Source organism: Chlamydotis macqueenii, chromosome 19 (genome assembly GCF_036417535.1).
Source record: "Chlamydotis macqueenii isolate bChlMac1 chromosome 19, bChlMac1.mat, whole genome shotgun sequence".
NCBI lineage: Eukaryota > Metazoa > Chordata > Aves > Otidiformes > Otididae > Chlamydotis > Chlamydotis macqueenii.
Genome location: NC_141574.1, coordinates 10,081,321 through 10,102,937, shown reverse-complemented (window position 1 = coordinate 10,102,937; position 21,617 = coordinate 10,081,321). Strand labels below are relative to the sequence as shown.

Sequence of the window (21,617 nt, the reverse complement as noted above, 5' to 3'; positions counted from 1 at the left end):
TTTGACACCTCTAGGTTTTACAATCTTATGCAGTACTGTTCTTCTGCAGGCTAAGAAATGTATCTGCTGGTTCTGTGTGTCTTTGGGTGTACACATGTGCCAATTGCTGCATTGGGTGCTGCTCAGTTTATTTCCTGCCACACTTCAGCTGTGTGTGTCCTAGAGAAAGGTAAAATACTGCTTTATTGCTGAAATAGAATGCCTGAGAGGACTGAGGAAATCTGTTCTGCTTTTCAATAGCAAGAAGAAAAAATGTCTGAGATGGGAAGACGACAGCTGACCCTTTTTGCTGAGCACAACCGTAGTTCTGACCTTTCAGATATTTTGGAAGAGGAGGAAGAAGATGAACTTTCTTCAGAAGCTCTAGAAGAGAAGAAATGGGACCAGAGAGAGTCATGTTACCGGGAGAATGGGGAAAAGGTAACTGGTAGCAGAGTAACGCTTGCGGGGAGCGCCAGCGCAGCCATCCCATGTCATCAGCTCACAGGAGGAGGTGCTGGTCTGAGCCCAGCACTCTCAGTAGTGCTTGGCTAAGTTCCTGCCTGCTCTGCTTTCACTCCCAGTGTTGTCTTAAGCTAGTAAAAATGCAAGTTCTTTGTGAGAGGGAAGAGTGTCTGTATGTAATGAATGTAGCCAGGGTTTAATTAGTTGGAAAAACACACAATGTTCTGTGGACTTCAGAACCTAGGGTTAGAAATCAATCCTGTTGATCGAGTTCTTAACAAAGATATAAACAGTGAGCACACAGGAATCTGTAAAGTTCACCCGTCTATAGATCCTGTACCAACCCACCTTCTCTCCTAAGGCGTGTAACATTTTGGCTTAAATCCTGCAAGCGCTGCTGAATGTGGGGGAGGTTGGACGTGCAGTGTGTCAGGAGCCCCAGAAGAGTCTGGAGGCTGGAAATGCTGGGGCTGCCTGGGAAGGACTTGTTGAAAGGGCTACTGACATTGCACTGGAAAAAAAAACGGAAGAAAACCAGCTTCCCTGGAAGGAAAAAGAGGAAATAAGCACAGTCAGGAATGCCATTCTTTGTCCCTTTTTCCTGGATGTTTTATTGGCCTGGATGTTTTTGTGTTTTGGTTTTCATTGCTTTTGGTTTTGGTTTTTTTTCTGAGAAAGAGACACCAAAAACCCACACACATCCTATTGAGTTGAGCAGCCTGGTGCTTCTTGACCTGATAAAATTACTGTTTTTTGTTCTGGCAGTGACAAGTTGAGAGTGTAAGGATGACAAGATGATGAAAGGGCGTCAGGGGCAGGAAGCTTTACGGCACAGAGCTCCCGACACTGCTTTATAGAGTGAAGGAAGATGGTGACTGAAGCGGGCCAGGTCTCAGCAGGGCTGTTTTCCTGGATTCTGCGTATTTAGTAACATTTTGGGTTAACTCAAGACTCTTTAGCCAGCTCTCTCAGGATTTGGCGGGTGAAAGAATGGAGGGGTGCTGCTTTTAAAATGTTGAACCTCAGATACATTGTTTAATTTCTGAAACCATTTATTATATTAAAGCTCAAAGGCAAAAGCTGCAGCTTTATAAACAGCTAAAATCAGTTACTGGAAGTATTTTATGGTTGCATTTATAAATTCTGCGTATTACTAATTGGTGCTAACAAGGTGGGAGCCTAGAGCACATGTCCTGTAACGAGAGTTTGAGGAAGCTGAGCTTGTTTGGTCTGGTGAAGAGGAGGCTAACGGGAGATCTAGTAGCTGCCTGCAGCTGTCGGAAGGATCGCTGAAAGGATGAGAGAGCCAAAGTCGTCTTGTTCATGGCAGATGATTTAAAAAAAAGCAGCAGTCATGAGTTGCTGTTTGAGAGGTTTATGTTGGAGATGAGTACAAATTTCCTTCCCAGGAGGGTGGTGCAGCCTTGGGACAGGTCCCCAGAGAGGTTAGGAGTCTCCGTTCTTCGGTGTTTTCAAGGCTCAGCTAAGCAGAGACACTGATTTACTGTCAGCAACAGTCCTGCTGCAATTAGGAGATTGAACTGGAGACCTCTGGAGGCCTCTTCAACCAATTCTAAATATAATTCAAGACCAGCTTTTTCTTGGAAAAAGTTATTATGGAGGTTGGAATAATCAGTAGGCAGCTTACAACTGCCTTTTTTCCCCCCAACTGTGGTTCAGTTTTTAATTATCTCTGAACAGGCCTGCTCGTGCCTGTAGCTTAAAACATCAGTAGCTACATATGCTTCATAAATGATTTGTAAATGTTTTCAGAACATGTCATGATATAAATTGTCAGGGAAGTTGAACAAGAGACCTCCAGTGGTGTCTTCTGACCTAAATTACATGATGCATCTAGGACTCTACCTTTTTATTTTAGTATAAGTGTAGTAAGGGACAAAACATAAATTCTACAGTTGATCCAAGACAAACTTTAAAATTCAGCTGTGTTTTCTCAAGTTTTGTGTAACCTGGTAGGCTCTTACCCAGCTGCAAGTGAAATACAAGTCTGTGTACCCTCTTTGAGGCACGGAGTTTTCATCTGTATTTGTGGCAGCTCTGCGCACTTGGATTTGCAGACAGTAAGCTGTGGTAGAGCTGCACGCTGACAGAAGACGGGAAGGGCCGGGGGAAGGTTCTCCCATAGCAGCACCATTGCCAAGGGTGTCTTGCTGCAGAGGGCCACTTCCTTCTGTATGAGGACAGAGGGGTAAGGGAGGACTGTGTGTCCTTGCATGAGCGCAGGCTGAGAGACTCATCTCTACGGAGCGAGGAACCCGGTCAGCTCTAACGCGCAGTGAGCAGCTGTGGAGGACCTGTGCTGCTCCCTGCCGGTCACCCCAGCCTGGGGATGCCGAAGCTGAGGGGGATCAAGCGGGCAGGGTGAAAGGTGCTGCAGGTAGTTGTGTGTGTAGAGGCAGAGGCTGGGAGGGAGCTCTTCCATGCATTGGCCTTTCTCGCTTTCCGCTGCATTGCTAGTTCATCTGATTGTCTTTTGCCAGAAGACCCATTGCTCTCTTGTGCTTCCTACCCTTGCTTCGCTGCAGACCACAGTTGCCGCTCCATCCTGCTGTGCTGGGAGGGAATCAGCTGTAACTTTGCCTCTCTTTTTAATGTTTATTTCCTCTCTTTTTTCCTTTGCTTGTCCTGGCTGTGGCTTTTCTCTGGGGCTGGGTACAGATGGATCTTTGTGATACTGACAGCGATGAGGAGATTCTGGAGAGGATACTAGAGCTTCCCCTTCAGAAGAACCACAGCAAGAAATTGTTTAGCATCCCTGAAGTCACTGAGGATGAGGATGAAGATGAGGATGAGAAGTGCGTTACGGAGGAAAAGGAAGACCCTCAGGACTCCTTAGAAACGCTTACCTACCACCCGGGAAGGACAGAGAAGCCACTCAAAGTCAAAGAGCCATTTCTAAAGGCAGATGGGAGTAAAACCTCCACAGATCTGTCTGCTCAGACTCCACAGGAGGAGCATGGTGTTAAGGAGAGCAGAAGGGATGCTGACCATGCGAATCCTGCCTCTGCTCAGCTGGCCTGGAGTCAGAAAAAGGCAAACTGGAATTGGGGCTACCAGGAGAATGATCCAAAGTCTGGGACTGGGGCAAGTCCCACTTGGAGCAAGAAGAAGGGTAATAATTATGGAGAGAAGATCCGGAGTCGGCCTGAGATGGGTAGGAAGAGACAGAATGATTTAACAGAGCACTGCAGTCGTCTGCTGGGCAACTGCAGCCAGATGGGAGGCAGGTTGTTCAGAGCTCCGAGCCTCAGGGAAGAGCTGAACGTTGTGAGCAGTGCTGGTGGTAAGGAGGGGTTTGATATGTACAGTCGTGCCAGACAAGGCACCTTACGAAAAAACCACAAGAAATCATCAGTAGTTTCAGATTTTGCTGAACCTACTGTGATGGCAACACACTACTCCAGCCCCAGGAGCCTGGAAATAGACATTGAATATGACTCTGAAGATGATCAGGATTCGACCTGTGCATCCCCCCCTGAGAGCAGGCTGTGGCTAGAAAGGTCCCAGAGCTGCCAGGGGGACTGCAGTGATTGCTCCAGTCAATCTGAGGTTGCCCACACAAGTGACAGAAGGGATCTGGCCAGACTGGAGATGGTGGAAGAGCAGGATATGGAGTGGGCTGGGTCTCCAAGCCAGCACCTGCGATTCTTCTGCCAGGAGAAGGAAGCACTGAGATGTGAGAGCAGTTCTGAGGAGCAGGGCTGGGAGCTGGACTGTAAGTCACCTGGCTGGAGAAGGAGGCTTGAACATCCTTCGAAGGGGATACGTAGCACCTCCTTGCACAAAAGGGTTGGGTGACTTTTCCTATTCTGGCTTTGAAGCAGCTTGCAGTGGTGTTAGCTTCCCTCTGCTTCCCTGGCCTGCCTGTATCTTGCTTTGTTCAGTGTTGTCCAGAGAAAGGACCCTCTAGGATTGTCCGGAAGGATCTGAGAGATTCAGTAGTTCTGTGCTGCTCCGTGGCTTTTCTTGTACTAGCTGCTTCTGCTTTTCCTGCTAAATGACTGAGTGTCACCGATGCAGTATTCCTTTTCGCACTGGGTCTTCCTCCCCACGGCAGAAGGCTGTGGGACCCAAATGAAAATCCCTGGTGAAAGCTTTGTGTAGATGATGACTGTAATGTCATTGTGTCCCCTCAGAATGCCCTCTCCTGCATCTTCACGCTCACCAAGGGGCTCGTCACTCGTGCCTGGCAGGGTTCCTGTCTGTACTTAGCTCTGCTTTCCAACTCCCTTGGTGTTTTCAGCTCTAGAGTGTCCCTGAAGAGGAATGTTGCATTTGGATGCGCTGCTCTTTGTGGGGTGCGTTTGGGGTGAGCGCTGTTCACACGAGTCGGAAGGCAGAGGCTGCTACTAACGCTCTGGTGGTTCCTGTTGCAGGCACCCAGTAATAAAGATCCTAGGGGCCAGGAGCTGCCTGGCACAGCTGCCTGGCAGCCTCCCAGCAGAAGAGGGAACAAGAGCTTAAGAAGCCGCCAAATGCAGAAAACTTTGGTCTCTAATCCGGGTGAGTGTACAGAGGGGAGCGAGCCGGACAGCAGGAGGAAGGGAGGCTGTTGGAATGGCAGGGGAGAGGCTGGTAGGTGGTATTTAGCCATGCGGTGCTGCGGCAGGGGAATGCTGCTGATGTTCTCTCTGGTGTGTCCCTGTCTGCACACAGGTCCTCCAAGGAGCACGGCTTCAGAAACCTCTGCTAAAGATGACGGCGTTAGAATATTCGTGGCTCTCTTTGACTATGATCCCATTTCTATGTCTCCTAACCCTGATGCAGCAGAAGAGGAGCTCCCGTTTAAGGAGGGGCAGATCCTGAAAGTAAGAGCACCTTAGTGAATGTCTCCTGCTCTGTGTGGATCCATCTGATGTTCCAGGGACAGCATAAACCTTGGGAGGCAGTCTCCTCCATCTTGGGAGTTTCCTCAGCATGCCTTTCTCTGTTCTCTGTCTGTCTCAGTCCCTGTAGCATAAACAGTCTCTGGCATGTCTTTTCCCTCTCAGGTGTGTGGAGACAAGGATGCCGATGGATTTTACCGGGGCGAGTGTGCAGGAAGGGAGGGGTACATACCCTGTAACATGGTATCTGAAGTCCAGGTGGAGAATAATGAAATCAAGAAGCAGCTCCTAAAGCAAGGATTCCTTCCTGCTGACACACCAATGGAGAGCATAGGTACTGTGTGTCCTTTTACGGGTGTCCTCTGCTATTGCCAGCGTATCTCTGCTAAAATGTGGAACGCTCAGTCATGTTGTCAAGCTGTGTGGCCAGTGCAGCTTTCCAGAACGATCTCTAGGGGTGGTTGCTGGGATCTGAGGGCTTGCTTAGTGGCTGTTGCGGTAGCAAGGAGGGAGGTCTCGACGGGTGAGGGAGGCAGGTGTTCTGTGATCTCGGTTCCCACCTGTCTCTACCGCAGCGCAGCGCTGCCCAAGGCTGCATTTGCAGCTGCTAGAGCTGCTCCTGTGCTCGAGGTGTCATGTCTGTGAACTCAGCACGGAGTGTGAGTGAGGCTGGTCCTCACCAGAGAAGGGGAAACAAAAAAGTTTGAAGAGCAGCTGAAGGATGTGAATGACAGTTTTCACTTCTGTGTTCTCTCCTTTGTTTTACGAGTGTGTAATTGAACCCGTAGGGATGACCCTGCTCTTGGGTGAGAGAATCTGACTTGGGAATGGAGAAAGATGGAGAAGGACTCCTGCGGAAGGGGAGGGAAGGGTGTGAGACAGCAAATTAGGCAGTCAGGAGTGTACAAGGAGCAGACCTGGTCCTTGGGCCCCTCCTGACTCCCTCCCTGAAGTACATGGTTCAGTAAGGCTTTTTTCACGCGTGGGACATTCATGATGTTTCTCCTGAGTGTATCCTTTACATGCCTGTGGTGGCCTTTGTCCCAGTGTGGAAATACAAGGCACTCTGTTGCCTGCTCCCCTGCGTACTCTCAGAAGAGTAAAGGAAGTCAATAGCTCTGAGACTGCGTGAAATGTAGTGGGTTTGGAAGTTTTCAGGAGGGCAGCAGTAGTGAAAAAGATACACTTCACATGTGCGTGCAGAGAATGAACCTTGTTTCCTTAGACAGCCAGGCTGTACATACCTCTGCTGTTTTCCTACCGCCGTAAGCCTGTATTACAGCCTCATAACCAAGGAAGTGCCTCAGAGAGGTCGGTCTGGGACTCCTGTGGGCTTGTCTGGGGACTTGTCCAGTAGTGACGCTGCTCAGTGCAGAAGCTTTAGCTAGAGACCTCCCAAGGTCCCTTCCCACCCGAGTGAGTTGATGGGTTGCGCCTCACCTGGCATTTTTCAGGTGTTAATGGTACAAGGTTTTGTTTTATCCTCATGATGCTACTGCTAAAAGATAAAATGCAGCAAAGTGGTGAAGTTTGTCTGATGTGTGCTGTGGTATGGCTGATGGGCATAGATACGGTGTGGATTTCTGTGTGTATTTGGGATGTGGATCATACCTCATCTGAGTCCACATAGGAGAAATGGAGATTCGGGCTTTGCCCACAGAAATCACGATGTCTGCTTCCCAGGGGAAGCGTGTCATGCTACTGTGTTGCTTGTTCACTCTTCAAGATGCTTTTCACTTTCCATTCACTGTCTGTTTCTCTTGTCTATTTATTTGCTTTTTGGATTTTTATTAAGGAAATGGCACATTTTCTCCACCTCCACGCCGCCAAACCGTCCCTCCTCCAAAACCCAGACGCTCCAAGAAAGGTCTGTGTCACCCACTGCTTCCTCTTTGATTTTTGCAATCGGATTACAGACTGCATTGAATTTTTACTACTTGCTTACAGGACCCTCACATGTTTGTCTCTGTACAACTGCTAGGAAGTGGAAAGAGAGCCCATCCCTGTGCTGGTGTTAAGTTTTTAACAACAGTGATGTCTTATAGTTTTGGAGCTTGACCTCTGCTTCCTGTTACATCCCTGACTCACGGTTACTGATGTAGAGTTGCATGAATGGTTTGCTTCTGTTGTCTGCTGCCTTGGTCTTTGTTCTTTTTATTGTTGTTTGTCAGTTGTGTGGTGTGGTCACTTTTGAAAGATGAATGCCCACTGATGAGATGTTTCCTTCTTCCAGCAGGGCTGGATAAACAGGAGAAGTACAAGTCTCATCCAGGTGAGAATTGCTGTTGCTCTGAGAAGAGGGCTGGTATGTTTGCATGATCGTAACACAGACATATTTTGTGATCAAGGGCCAATGCCCTGCAGTGCTCCTTCAGAGCACTGTATGAAAATGGTCATTCTCAGGAAAGAAGAGTTTTATTCTTTTATTTAGTAGTGGGTGCAGTGGTCTTTGACTAAACAGGGGGTGTTTGAAGGTGGAGGGCATGCATGGTTGTGCTTTGGAGGAGCAGGGAAATCTCTTACTTATCTGATGCCACAGTCCTTAAAATCCAAGGTCCCTTGTGGGGTTGCTCACTCTGCTTAGGTGTGCGGTCATCAGCTGATGTCCAGAGAGGCCAAGCCTGCAAACCCCTTGCTAGCCCATCCGGTGTTGACATGAAACAGGGTTTAAATCCTTAGGATAAAATACCAGACAACGTGTGTTTTCTATTACATCAGACTTTGCTTTTGTAGACTGAGAGCAGTCTGTAAGTAATGGAGCTGAGCAGGCAGTGGTTGTGAAAATGCAGCACGTTTCCTGGATGATGAGGCCTGCCTTCCGTTTCGTGGTGAGCTCTGTGCTGCTGCGGCTGGGCTGCTGGTCGGTGCTGTCCAGGGCTCTTGCTATTCCCCTGGCACTTGGAGGACAAATTCTGTAGCTCAGTAGCAGAGCATTGTGTGGAGAGAGGAGAAATGTCCATTTGAGACACTGTGAAGAGACTGCTGTCCTCTGTTTATGTGAGTATATGTAAATGTGTGTATGTATAAATAGAAAACATAAAATAGAAGATTCCTGTATCTATAGACAGGACATCAGGATGCTGGAAAGGGGAGATGTCCCCAGTGCGGTGCTTGTGAGGTGATTCAGGAGGTGAGAAAACTGCTTTACCTGAGGCCTCTGAGATCTCTCTCCCATTCAGTTTTCCATTCGCTTTCCCCCTAGTATTCTTTTTGCTCAGTCCACTCCAAGAACAGTGAAGGAGTTACTGTGATTTGGGATTTTGTCTTAGAGCTTCCAGCTCAGGGTATTTTGGTTGTTTTTTTGGTTGTTTTTTTTTTTTTTTTGTCCTGCAGGCCAGAAGCATCAGGACTTTGAAGCTGAACTACTGACTGCTCGAAGTATGGTGGCTGTCTTTGACTACAACCCGAAGGAGAGCTCTCCAAATGCAGACGTAGAGGTAACAACCAGTTGCTCACTCCTCTTCTAGGCTTCTTTTTCCTCTCTTTTCTTCTATCCCCAGACACTTAGCACTTTGGTCAAAAACAAAATGATTGCAGCTTGGCAATGTAACAGCTAAAAGGGGTTGGCTGGAGTCATAAAATGCAGAGTTTGCCGATATGTTCTCTCGTGCATTCTCTGATGAGTGTTCAGCTATCTGTGAAGAACAGGAAGCAACATCCCCTGAATGATCTGTCTCAGTGAAACTGTGTGAGCATCTCATGCCCTCATAGCATCCTCTAGTGCTTAGACAGGATTTGGCAGATCTAGGACAGGAAGAAGCAGCCCCTGCTGTTAGCAACTGATCCAGGGCACCCTCTGGCAAAAGGGAAAACTTAACTTAAACATTTGAATAGACTTCTGCTAAATCAGGTGAGCATGTCTTGGAGCATGTCTTTTGTGCTAACTACCTGTGTAGATCTTCATTCAAGCAAGAAGACTTAGTTCTAATTTAATGAAGCAATCCCTACATATAATCCAAACATTATTTTTGTGGATAAGTCTGTTTCAGGTGGAAAGATCACAACGCAGAATCCTTTCTGCCAAAAACATGTCTCAATTTGAACATGCTCTGTTCTCTGTTCCTCCGTATCAGTGTTAGCCTGCCCTGAGCAAACATAAACGTGAGGTTTGGCTTCAGGTTCTTTCCATGCATCCAGAAAGGAGTGTATGGCCAAGAGGTGGCACAGTTCAGGTAGTGCTTGCCTCCCAGACTGAGTATCTGATGAGCAAGACGGTCTGCTTCTGAGGACAGAGTGCTTTAGGGATGGTGGATTATCTTGGGAGAGATACAGTGGGACCATATATCAACCAGCATCCATACAGGTGTTTATACATCTGGCCAAAGGACACTTTTGAGCCCACGTCAACAAGGTGGTTGTATTTTTTGCAGTTATTTGGTCTTCCTAGAACCTTCACTGTGGACAGAGCTCAAATTATTGCACCAAGCTGGTGCAGCTCTGTTGCGTTGTTGGAGACGCTCCCCGTTCACACTGCCAGAACGTTTGTTTTGCTAGAAGGCTACAGCTGCTGTTTGTGAACTTGCACCAAGACATAGGATCAGCTATGCATTCTGTGCGTGTGAAGTTCCCTGTAAGTGTCTTTCTGCTAGGACAAAGTAATTCACAGCCAACAGCAGGAACCTGCAACCTGGAGAGATAAATTGAGTACTAGGGATATAATAAGGTAAATATATTAGAGGTAGGTCCCTTCCCACTAATACTTCTGTGACGTGCGTATAAAGCCAGTGTGTCTTGAGTGGCACACAGCCTCTTTGGAGACTCCATTTTTTTTTTCCTCTTAGAGCAACTTTTTTGTTGTAACTGGGCAGTTTCTTCCATTGGAAGAGACTGCTTACACCTCTGTCTTCAGTCTTGTGCTCCATGTAGCGCATTCTGGGGTGGCTGACAGGACAGACAGATTTGATGGTGAAGTATCATGTGTGTCATGCAGTACTGTTCTGTTTCCAGGTCAAATCTTCCCATTTCTATGCATTCCTGCTAGTGCGTAATCCCTGAGCATTGCATACAGAACAGGCTTATCCGAGGGAGCAGGATTTAGTACTTACGTTTAAAGAAATGAAAGGTATTTCTGGTGCTTGCTCAGCTTGTTCTCAACATATCTTTCCAGAACAGGTGGTACGTACTATTTTGAAACCTTATTAAAATCAGTTTAAGAAGCAGGGTTTGCTCTTGTCTTAATTTATAAAATGCTTCCTTAGCACTCAGTTCCACCGTCACCCACTTCAAGATGCTCTTCTGCATCCTTGTCCTGCAAGTTTTAACACAGTGGCCTCCCTCCCTCAGGGTGAGGTTGTGCAAGAAGCCCAGGGTGACCTCATATTTCTGGTGAGAAATTCCAGGCAGTGCTTCTCCTGTGACCGTTGTTCTCTTGCTGTTTGCAGGCTGAACTGACCTTCAGTGCCGGGGACGTAATCACTGTGTTTGGGTCCATGGATGATGATGGATTCTATTATGTAAGTACAGGGCTTGGGAAGGTCCTGTGGCTACATCTGAAATCGCTGGAGTCCATCTAGTGGCAGGAGAGCAGAAATCAGGGAACACAATATTCTGGTTTTGGGAAAAAAAATAAACCTGTATCTGCTTAGGGCAGATTGTTTCTGGCTCCTCCTGTAAACCCAATATCCAAATGGTTCTGAGTGTATTTCTTGGCATAACTTGAGTGCAGGTTTCCCAAAGCCTAGGATGCATTTTTCTGTACATCCATCAGCTGAATCCGCACTTGCTGTAAGCGGATTTGTCACAAAGCACTCGGACATGTGCTCTTATCCAGGACAGCAAGCTAAAATGTTAACGTAGGAATAAAAAAATGTGACCCCTGTCCAGCCACACGTTAGCGTATCAACTTCCGGAAGCACTGGTATCTGTTTAATTTACTGTACATACGTGGGAACTGTGCCTGCCAACAAGCTGTGTGCTAGACACGATCCTTGGCCCTTGGATCATCCACCTTTTCCTGCACAGAAAACAGTGTGTTTTCGCACATTAGAGTTGAGGTTCGGCTCCAGGTAAAGTCTGGAGCGATCGGTGTGAGTGTTTTGTTTGACTTCTTTTATAGTGTTGGCCAAACAACATTGCTGGTCTTGGTTTTGTCTCACCCAACCACCTGCTGTTGAACTGGAGACAATTTTTTAGACATAAAGCCAAGCTTGATTTGCAGGTTGGGACCTCAGTGGGCATTGAGGCAATGTCTACAGGACATTGCACCAGTAGTACCTCATTCTTTAAAAAAAAAATAAATACTAGAGCAAATCAAAGGCCTTTAGAAAGCTTGTGGCACAGTCATTTTCCAGTTGCTTCCAGGATAGCAGTGGAAATTTTTGGGGTTTGTAGAAGTGGCCATGTTGCTGGAATACATTTGTCACTGCTTGCTGCCATCTTTTCTTCCTTTACTCTTTTCTGTGCTTTTGCACTCTGAATTGTTCCAGAACTAAGCAAGAATGTGAATTGTGAAATTTGCTGTCGATCCTTCCAACATGAGCACGTTCCTGGGGTTCTCTCGGGCCATAGGCTGGCCTTCTCTGCACGAGACTGCTGCTCTGTTTGTTATTTCTCCATCAGCCAGGAAACCTGATGTGAGAACTGAATGTTGATCTTGCAGGGAGAGCTGAACCAACAGAGAGGTCTTGTCCCGTCTAACTTCTTGGAAGCTGTCCCTTCTGATAGAGGCGTGGTCGAGGAACTTAATTCAAAAGATAAAGAGGCTTTTCCGCTGAGTGCTGAGAGCCAGGTAAGGTTGTGTGACACTGCACAGTAGAGACATCCAGACTGTGATGTGGCTGGAGACGGGGCATTGCACAGCATGCAGCATCTGATGGAATCATTTAAATTATTGCATGCAGTTCAGTTCATCCCATGGGAGATGCTCAGAAGCTTAGAGGGGAGTGCTAGGAGCTCGTCTTGAAGACTTGTGGTGCAAGAAGAGGCACAAAACAACATCCCCTGGGACCGCAGTCTCATGATCAGATGAGCAAAGAGCATCGCAGGTCCCAGCAGCAAATTCTTTAGATCCACCAAAGGGTCAGTGGTGAAATCCTGCTGCAGGCAAAGCGGTTCAGCCAGCTCTCCAGACACATTAAATTCCTCAAATATGCTCGCATCCATGCCAAAGTGTTCTGGAGTTGTGAACACCCGAACACCAATGCTCTTCCACCTGTCCAGAGTTAGATATATCTTAATCCAGTCCCAGGTGCTTTCAGACAAGTTCAAAACACCTTGGGGAGTTTCCCAAACAGCTCTGTGGGATGGATCCTAAGGCTCTGAGAGCAACCCACAAATGCAGGGAATTCAAAAGCTCAGCTAACCCCTTGCATTATGTTGCTGATACTCTTGAAACAAGTACTTAAGTAGGAGATTTGGGTCATCTGCCAGATTCAGTCTGTCCTCAGTGGGTGAGGCCAGAAGTGTGGCACCTCCCTGGTCGCTCCTGGACCTCATGTGCTGTGTCATTCTAGAGAATGGGAAGGGATGCAGCTTGGTCCCAGCTGACATGTACTCAATCTTCAGTTCTTCCTGGGCGGTTATTGACATTGTCAAGTGGTGCTAGACCAATAAAAGTGTAACAGCAGGCCCAGATTGGTTTTGAGCTGGTCCTTAAGGAAGTACATGGCCCTGAATCCTCCTCAGTAGAACTCTCCACTGGTGCCACCCTAGCTTTCCTGCTCTCTGCAGCATTCCGTGTCCTATTTTTTATGCTCAGCTCTTCCTTTTCTCTGTACCCACCTCCCATCTCTGTCTTCAAATGCTACCTGATCTCCCTTAGGCTTCACCTGCAGCCCTGTCTCTTGCTTCCACGCATTTCAAGCTTTGTGGGCACAGGGCCTGCACTACAGCAAGTGAGTGGCAGGCCTGACTCAGAAATAAGGTTTGTGGGTAGCTTGCTGGATTATTTTCTAAACTCAGAAGTTGTCTGGATCCCTTGTGCTTACCTATTCAGGATACTCGGTCCCTTTTCTCCCAGCCTATAAGAGCTGGCCCGTGCTGGGGAATCAAAGATTATTAAGCTGTTACTACCAGGGTTTAAGAGCCCTGAGGTTACACAAATATATCTTTCTTGGGGGAAACAAGCATTCAGAATGGGTTTCCTTCCTCAGTTTCCCTCTCAAAATGATTTACTCTTCCCTGCTCTTTGCAGGGGGGTTGGACTAGATGACCTTTGAAGGTCCCTTCCAACCCTAACCATTCTATGATTCTATGAAATTACTCCTCTATTGGAAGAGAGGGTGCCAAAGGAAACCTGAACCAGTAAAATTGAAACAGGTTGAATTCACAGTGTAGCTTATTACAGATCTATCCCTCCTCTGGCATCAGCCAGCAGCAACAAGGGCCCATTTCAGATGCCAGGGGTCGTTACTCCAGCCCCAGCCTGAGTCCTCTCAGAAGCCATAGGGAAATTCAGGTAGCGTTCAGGGCTCGGATAGCTGGCCTGCCACTTGCAGGTGTGAAGTGTTTGGCTTGGCTAATGGTGTTTTATTAAAGGCAGGTAAGAGAGAGCGACTTGGCTGATAACAGGGTAACATATACAACAAATCTGCCCTTACCTTGAGTATTCCTGTTTGCATCCCTCTCTTCTGTGTTACTGGGGAGGAAACTGTGACACCAGTTTGGCCTGCCGTGAGCCAGGCTTTGTCACACCCTCACAGGGTAACAAAGTCCTGTCCGCTCTCCTGCTGAGCAGGCAGCACGAGCCTGCTCCTGCCTGCTGCCCTGCCACTGGCTGCTGCTCCGCTTTCCTCTCCCCTTTCCAGTGGTGCTGGTTTCAGCAGTGAGTGGCTGTTCCCCTGGACACAGCAGTTTGGCGCAGATATCTGTGCATGCTCAAGACTGTAAGCTCTTTTTGCTATGGTTCATGACACTTTTTGTTTGTTTGTTTAACAGAAATGCCTTTCAAATGTGATTAAAGCCAACCCCTATAAAATGGACGTGTGTCAGGCTTACCTGCCCTTCAGACCTCATTTGTCTCCGCTTCTCTCTGCCAGAAGCTTCCTCTCACCTTAGCTCTGGCTTTGAGTCTGCAGAGCAGGAGGCTGTTGCCTTAGAGTCAGGATAGGTTTGCAGTTTTGCTACTTAGCTGATCCACGAGCTGCTGTTCTTCGTAATCTGAAGTCTAGGGACTTGGAAAATTCTGTTGATGATGATTAAGCCATTTTATGTCAGTGGGAATCCACATGAACTATCTAGGCATGACTTTGTCTTGGCTGCCTCTGTGTGCTGACAGACTGCCTTCTGTCTTGCTGCCTCCCTGCTTCAGCGGGATACTGCCCTGGGTGACTGACGTAGCACTCTAACTCTGTGCAGTCCTGCCTCCTGCTTGTGCTTTGCAATCCAGATCTATCTAAACAGCTTCCGGATAGGAAGGGCATGTTTGCTCCCGTTTAAAAGCGGTACATTTACCCTGCTCATGACCAAGCTTGTGTTAGTTCACTGCATTTTAGTCTGTTTGGTGATTACTGAGGAGAGACAGAACCTGACCCCACTGAGTTTTTGGCTCTGTCACAGCACTCACAGCATCCCTGCCTACGGACAGAACATCTGAGGGGTAAGGCAGAAGGAACACCTCCTCCTTTAAAACATACGTATTCTAAGGGCCACCCTGAGCCGGAATGAGCTCTCACAGTGACACAGCCACGCCTGAGCCTTTCCAAGCTCCAGCGACTTAGTCACTGAGAGCTTCTTAAAGTGTGTGGCTGGCATATACAACACAGACAGAAGCATTTTTGCTGCTGCCATTGGGGATGGGGGGAGTGAGGAGTATGCAAAAAATCACCAAAGGCAAAAGGTGCATGGCAGCCTCTAGAGAAGTATTGTCTGAATCTTCTGAAAGACAGCATGGCAAAACAGGCTCCCATCAAATGTGCCAGTCCCAGCGTGAGACCTAACACGTCCAGTCTTAACAGAAGCTTCTCTAGCATGATCATGAGTGATTTTTAAATTGCTTGTTACTTCTTGGATTTGATGTTTTCACCCTGTCTGTTCTTCTCACTTCCCTTCTCCCTGCTGCAGTGCCAAAGGTCTGAGAATAATGGCAATTAACTTTCCAAATTGAACTGGGGAGGTTGGATCATTTTGAGTTATTTCTGAGTAAATCTTAAAATGCCTGCAACTGAAAAAGCAGTTTAACTTTCAAACTGACAGCATTTGGGGAATAAACTAAGCACTAAAAAATACAGCACAAAGAGTTATCCAAGAAGTTATGATCACAGGCTATGGCCCTGAAACACTCATGCTCATCAACTTAGAGCAGTTGCCTTAGCGCTGCGGCTGTTGAATGAATATTTTTGCATCAGTAATATGCCATTTCTGTCAAAGACTGATTGTAAAGCACCTTCAGAAAGTGTTTGATTCTAATTGATTTCATGTATTTATTTCTGCCTGTGTTATGCACCCATGACGGTTCTTTTCTTCAGAGAATGAGGAAGAGAAGAGTCCAGTGATAGATATGAGTGATACATAGAGCAACCATGTAAGTTTGTGTGAGAAGATCTCTTCAATCTCCCACCCAGCCTGGCATATTGAAGGGTCCTGTCCCTGCAGTTCACTACTTTTCTTGCTTGAAGTTTGACAGGCTGGTCTGGGGCTCTGCTAGCAAGTCCAGCTTCAAATCCTCTGGTGGCAGAGCTGCCAGATTGGTTCTGTGTTGAAGACAAGCCGTGATCTATTCAGCATATGAAGTGCAATTGTTTGGAACAATTATCTGGTGGTTTTGGGGACCATGATGGGACTGTGCTGGATACTCAGGTTTAGAAAAGACGTGTTTTGTAATTCAGCCTGGCCCTTCTACCACTGTTGAAGCACATCAACAACCAAAGCTTCATTTAGCCTTTGCAAGATCCTGCTCAGGCTGAGCTCAGCCCCTGTTCAGCCTGCGGGTTTTTTCTTCTCGATTTTACTCCTTCCTGAGTATAGTCCTGAAAAACCCCTGCACACCATCAACTGAAGAAAGTAGTAATAGTCCCTAAAACCAGCCTTGTGTGGATAATTGTTCTATCTGTTCTTTCTGTTCACTTAATGAAACAATTTTGGGGCTGGAGGGAGGTGAGACCCCTGGTTTGGGGGGGCAGTGGGAGCAGATCTGTGTTTTTCTTAGTTTCAAACATTGTTTTCCTAAAATTATGCAAATCAGTAATACCTGAGCCAGCACTAAAACCACCTGAAAACTAACATGACTCTTCTGTTTATCAACTCTGATAGCTTGTATCAGCATCTTGACAGAGCAATTTCTTCCTCCATGCTTCTCTTAGGGAAGAAACCCTAATTTTAGTATAATTTGTCTCCTACCTGATGAATCTGTGAGCTGGTTCTATTGCTTTTCTACCGTGTAGAGACCTCTGAGAACATCTGCACATGCTTGTGTCTGTGAGTGCCTCTGTGTGTGGAAATCTGCCTGGGCGTCGTGTTCCACAGCTGGGAATCAGCAGGACTTGCAGCCACAAAGACAGGAAACTGCTAGTCACTTCCTTTTAACTGCTCAGTGTTTGCTAATGGCATTGATTCTGATAATTGTGACATTTAGGAGTTGGTCTGAGTACCTGCCTCTTGTTTTGCACGCTGTCTTTCGTACATAGCTCTACAGGAGAAATTTTGTAAGGTTTGTTGGGCCACTTCAGATCTGCCCTAAAACTGTTCCACCTTTGCTAGAAAAATGGTTTCCAGTGGTACGTGAGCACTGAGCCTCCTCTGCCCCGGCTGCACAGGGGCCGTTACATCACTCCTGCATCCCTGGGGGCTGCTGAGCCAGACAGCACAAGGCCTGAGCTTCATAGGGGAGACCGCTCACTGCGTGTTGGTGAGATGCCTTCTGATGTTAGCCCAGTGCTTTTGTGCATTTTATCCAAGGATTCTTCATTGCACAACACATAAATACCTTCTGGAGCAGAACCCAGGGATTCTTACTTTTGCACGTGGCTAACCCAGCAGGTTAGCCCTCAGATGGCCTACTTTTTCTCTTTGCCTCCGTAAGCCTTGCGTTACTGGCTGAAAATGATTCATCTAGATTCACTCAGACTGATTTCCACAGTGCTGCCTTTCAACGTAGTGCTGCACATCTGGAGAGTTGTAGAAGTGCCTCTGAAAGTGTATGGAACAAGGTTTCCAGGTGAAAACAGAGTGTGAGTTCAGGAAAAATCGGAGACTGTATTGTTTACTGTAACAAAGAGGGGTGGAGAGGATTACAGCTCTGTCCCTCTAGCCAGAGACCTGAGTTCAAGTAAGAGAGAGTCTGAGATCACTGTCACTTGGGACAGTTCAAAGTGATTGCTGCAAGACGGTCATTGACTCTCAACTTTCTGGAGCTGGGAGGGGTCCTGTATTCACAGCATAACACAGCTCTCCAGAAGTCCGGTGCTACTGCCTGCTTAGGACCGACTTGGCAGGTTTTGCACATACTGAGTCTGATTCTAGAGAAGAGGTTTCTGCTCATCTGGTACCAGAGTGCTCTCTTCCTGCAGCGGAGTGAAGCGACTGGAATACAGCAGCATGAGGTCAACCTGTGAGGGGAGGAGAGGTCACAGCCAGCGTTTGTGCTCTTTGTCATGCAGGAGGTGGGGTGCTGAAACAGCAGCAGGGGGATAAAGCAGTGCTGCTTTTGCTTTTGACCCTAGGAAACTTTCACTAAACTAACCCACAGCCCGCCGGGTGTGATTGTGCCTCAGCTAGGGCAGCAGTGTTACGACTGTGCATCTGCTTGATTCAGCGCCTTTCCCCAGGCGTGGCGTGGGACCAGGCCCAAAGCGCATCCACTCGTGCCAGTGAACTACAAACAGCTCCTGTGGTGCTCACGCGTTTCCTGTGCAGGGCTAGTGTCTCTGCTCTTCGGTAGTGCTTCATCCCCAGGCAGAGCATCCTGCTGCCAGTGTCACTAACTCATCTTCCCCGTTGGAGCTGTGGCTGTGTACAGACCATTGAGGGTCACACACTCAACTCGCCCTGACTTACTGGCACCCAAGCAGAGAGATGATGAAGGCGTGTGGTTTTGACACAGCTCCAGCCACTGTTGTGTTGTGTCGCGGGGAATGCCAAGATAGGATGTACAGCTGGGAGCTTGGAAGATGCTGGTTTGTGAAAGCTGTGTGGAAGAGAAGGCAGTGAGACAAGCTTTCTCCTGGGCCTTGGAAACCCAGAGCCTCTTCCCTGGTAAATTTTGCAACTTCTTGGGAAAGCTTGCTCTGCCAGATCAGAAATGATCACTGTCCAGACACCTAAACCCAGCAAAAGGAGATACTGGAAAGAAGGCTACTGCTGGGAGCTGACCTGCCATTAATATTTTGTGAAGAGGAAACTTGCGCCCAGGACTAGGGCACTTTCTGATTTCCAAAAGCCCTTTGCCAAGGAGCAGCATACAGACCATCATCTGGGACTGTGGATCCCAGTTAACATTCTCAAATGCTCAGGTGACTTAGGAACACATTAGTTGCTGTCTGCCACTTAATCCGAGACTTCTCCGTGTCTCATGAACTTTTTCTCCATTATTGGTGTTGCTGCAGAGCATCAGACTTGCTTTCTGCCCCTCCTGCAGCTAGATCTGATGGATGCTGCGCAGCCTTGCAAGGCTCTGAATTTCTACTCTGACCATGGTGGAGCATGGCCACTGTTGCAGAAGCCTCTCAGCTTAGCCAGCCTCCTTGAATGTCTGAAGGTCTTGCACAGCTTTTGTTCTTTTGAGGTTAGTTTTTTCCTTACTGACCTGCCTTCTGCCGCAGAGCGTGTGGGAGACCACCACGCTCCCCCAGCCCAGGCAGCCAGCAGGCGTACGTGAATGCATCAGTACCTGCCCATCCGTGCTCTCAGGAGGTGCTTCACCTCCAGTGTCTTCAGCTGTGAAGCAGCATCTTTCAGGTCCTCAGTGGGGCTTTTCTGCTGTCCTGTTCTTAGCCCGTTAGGGAGTTTCAGAATGCCTGAGCTCAGGCTGGGTCTGGGTAGTGGGTACAAAAAAGTTTAAATCTGCTGGAAGCTTCCTAACTGAATCTGTAATTGCACAGAGGAGCTGAGTCTTGCAGGGTGAGGGACAGACAGGTGGGGAGAAGGCAGGGTTCTCTGGCTGAGATTTATGTTGGTGCGATGTCCTCCTAACAACTTATTTTTCTGTTGTTTTCTCTTTTTCCCACTCAGTTAAATCCAGATGGGTCTGTCGACCAGAGCGACTTCTCACCAACTCCTGCTGTACCACCTTCCTGCCTTGTCATGGGCGAGCAGTGTCCAGAGCAGGCATCGCTGGCCATTCTCAAATGCGTTGATGTACCTGGTCAGAGTAAAAAGAAGAGAGGCTTCTTCTTCAAAGGAAAAAAGCTCTTCAGAAAACTTGGGTCCAGTAAGAAAAATTAACAAGGGATTTATTTTTCTGTAAAGACTGCTAATGCAGTCCACACAGGGACTGAAAATTTAGGAGAAGCCCTCTGCAATAAGCTGATTAGAGTATTTTCATAGGGGAAAAAGTGTATATTGAATAGAGAAAACTCTTCAGTGGGTCTGTGAGCTGTGGTCTCTGCTGAGAGCCCAGCTGTGGGCGCCCACCCAGCGTGGGCAGTGGCTCTGAACACAGCATCATGGCACTGGGGTGCATGAGGCCTCAGCTCTAGGATACACTCCACAGTAGTGTGTCCTGCTCCGTGCAGCCCTCAGTGCACCGGTTCCCTGTAAATATTTTAGTTTAGAGATTATATTCTGGCTGTAAGTTAGCTAAATGGCTTTTCCCAGCAAAGCCCCGGCCCCTTCGGAAGAGCTCCCTTGTACTACACACCCTGGTATTTCTCTGGTCCAAAAGAGGTTGTGTCAACTCCTTCACTTCCTGCAAAGAAAAGTTGCACATTTCTGTTCCCGTGAATCCCTTTGCTGTCTCTGGGCTGACGAGTGAGTTATTTGTACTGTAAACCTGTAAATATGCAGCTGTGCCTAGGAGCATCCTACACTGCCTCAGTCATGTTCCAGCACGAGGATTCCCATGGAGGAAGGAGCGACACCCTGAAGAGGGGCGATACTTCTTCCTGTGGCGTGGGCTGCTGTAAGCTGCTCTTGGCTGGTTCACCTTGACCACACGCTGGCTGGGGACTCTGCCTTATTTATTTATTTATTTACCTATTTATTTATTTATTGTTCGTCTGCCTCTTTCGCGGTTTTGTTTGGCTGTTCCAGTGAGCTGCTCCTGAGTTGGAGCATTTGGAGAGCAGAGCTGGGGATGGAGAGTTTGCAGCTATTTTCATATGAGATGATGTGTTCCTTGAGTTAATACACATCCCTTTCTAAGCCACGGAGAGTTTTGTACTACATGGTTTCTATCCTTTTCAGTGTTTCTTTCTTTGCATGTTTCAGTGAGGTACTTGTTTTGAGAAGGACAGTTACGTGAGGTATGTGAATGATGCCAGCACAGTGTCCACGAGTGTTGCTGATACGGTATGTTTTTATTTAATATCAAATTTTATTATAATAAAGTCTATTTTCACAAAAATACATTTTCCTTAAAAAAGCAAAAGATTCACTGATCCTTCTTGGGGGGGGGGGGGGGCGCAGAGGGGAGAATGATACCAACCACTTGCAGCTTGAGGATGCTCCGCAGCACTCCATGTGGGACCCTGCCTTTCTTGTCATCATGGTGCAAGTTGCCTTCTCTGGGAGTGCCAAGGCTTTGCCTCTCCTGTTCCAGAGACCTAGTCGTGGAGGAGAAGGCACCGAGGTGCAGTTACACGTGTTAAACTCTGCCGGAGCGCAGCTGTACTGTGTCCAAAGACCAGCTGGACATGCTCGTTGGCCCTGCCGTGGTGGCTCCATGCAGCACTAGTCCCTGCATCTGGGTGCTGCATCCCTTCGCTGTGGGTGCCACCAAGGGCGGGGGACCTGCACAGCCAGATTCCTTCCTGCAGTTCTCTTCAGCGTTACCCGTGTGTCCGTGCTCCCGGGTGTGCAGCCAAAGGCACGAGGCTGGAGCGACTGTCCTGACAGCTGACGCCTTCTCCAGAGGGACTGCAGGTCAGCAGGGAGCATTGCTGGGCAGCGGCTGCGGGGAGAACCGGGGCCGTGCAGCTGCACTCGCGCTTCCCTGGCGTGTGGGTGATAGCAGAGCAGAGAAAGCGGCGTCAGGTATAGCGGCTGCATCCAGACCGTAGTGCTTCATTCCCTGATGATTTCATTTTTAGAACAGAGTGAATTTTAAGAGATCCATGGTGGGTTTTGTTAGAAGTATAGCTTTTATTTTTTTAAGTTTCAGATGCTTTGATGTTTTTTCCATTTTTTAATGGAAAAACCTTCAAGCCAGGCTGGGTACACACACCTGTGGAGATCTGCATATCCCTTGTAGATGTTGGCTTCTCTTCATGCTGTGCTGACAGGGCAGGTTGGCTG

The 21,617-nt window shown here is 47.8% G+C and overlaps 1 protein-coding gene across 8 annotated transcripts in view; it reads left to right on the top strand.

Annotated features, from left to right (window-relative positions):
* TSPOAP1 (TSPO associated protein 1) overlaps positions 1 to 20,731 on the top strand; it is a 68,948-nt gene extending 48,217 nt beyond the window's left edge. Inside the window, exons 20-32 of one of the 8 annotated variants that reach the window (XM_086763345.1) lie at positions 241 to 420; positions 3,124 to 4,254; positions 4,842 to 4,968; positions 5,122 to 5,273; positions 5,457 to 5,625; positions 7,087 to 7,158; positions 7,525 to 7,563; positions 8,625 to 8,728; positions 10,673 to 10,744; positions 11,890 to 12,018; positions 14,787 to 14,826; positions 15,695 to 15,754; positions 19,395 to 19,525. In XM_086763345.1, the coding sequence (XP_086619471.1) occupies positions 241 to 420; positions 3,124 to 4,254; positions 4,842 to 4,968; positions 5,122 to 5,273; positions 5,457 to 5,625; positions 7,087 to 7,158; positions 7,525 to 7,563; positions 8,625 to 8,728; positions 10,673 to 10,744; positions 11,890 to 12,018; positions 14,787 to 14,826; positions 15,695 to 15,741 (2,262 nt within the window). In that variant the 3' untranslated portion in view covers positions 15,742 to 15,754; positions 19,395 to 19,525. Of the gene's footprint in view, positions 1 to 240; positions 421 to 3,123; positions 4,255 to 4,841; positions 4,969 to 5,121; positions 5,274 to 5,456; positions 5,626 to 7,086; positions 7,159 to 7,524; positions 7,564 to 8,624; positions 8,729 to 10,238; positions 10,354 to 10,672; positions 10,745 to 11,889; positions 12,019 to 14,786; positions 14,827 to 15,694; positions 15,755 to 19,394 lie in introns of those variants that run through there. The other 7 variants (XM_086763346.1, XR_015260674.1, XM_086763342.1 and 4 more) reach the window with 7 other exon arrangements.
* The last annotated feature ends 886 nt before the right edge of the window (positions 20,732 to 21,617 follow it).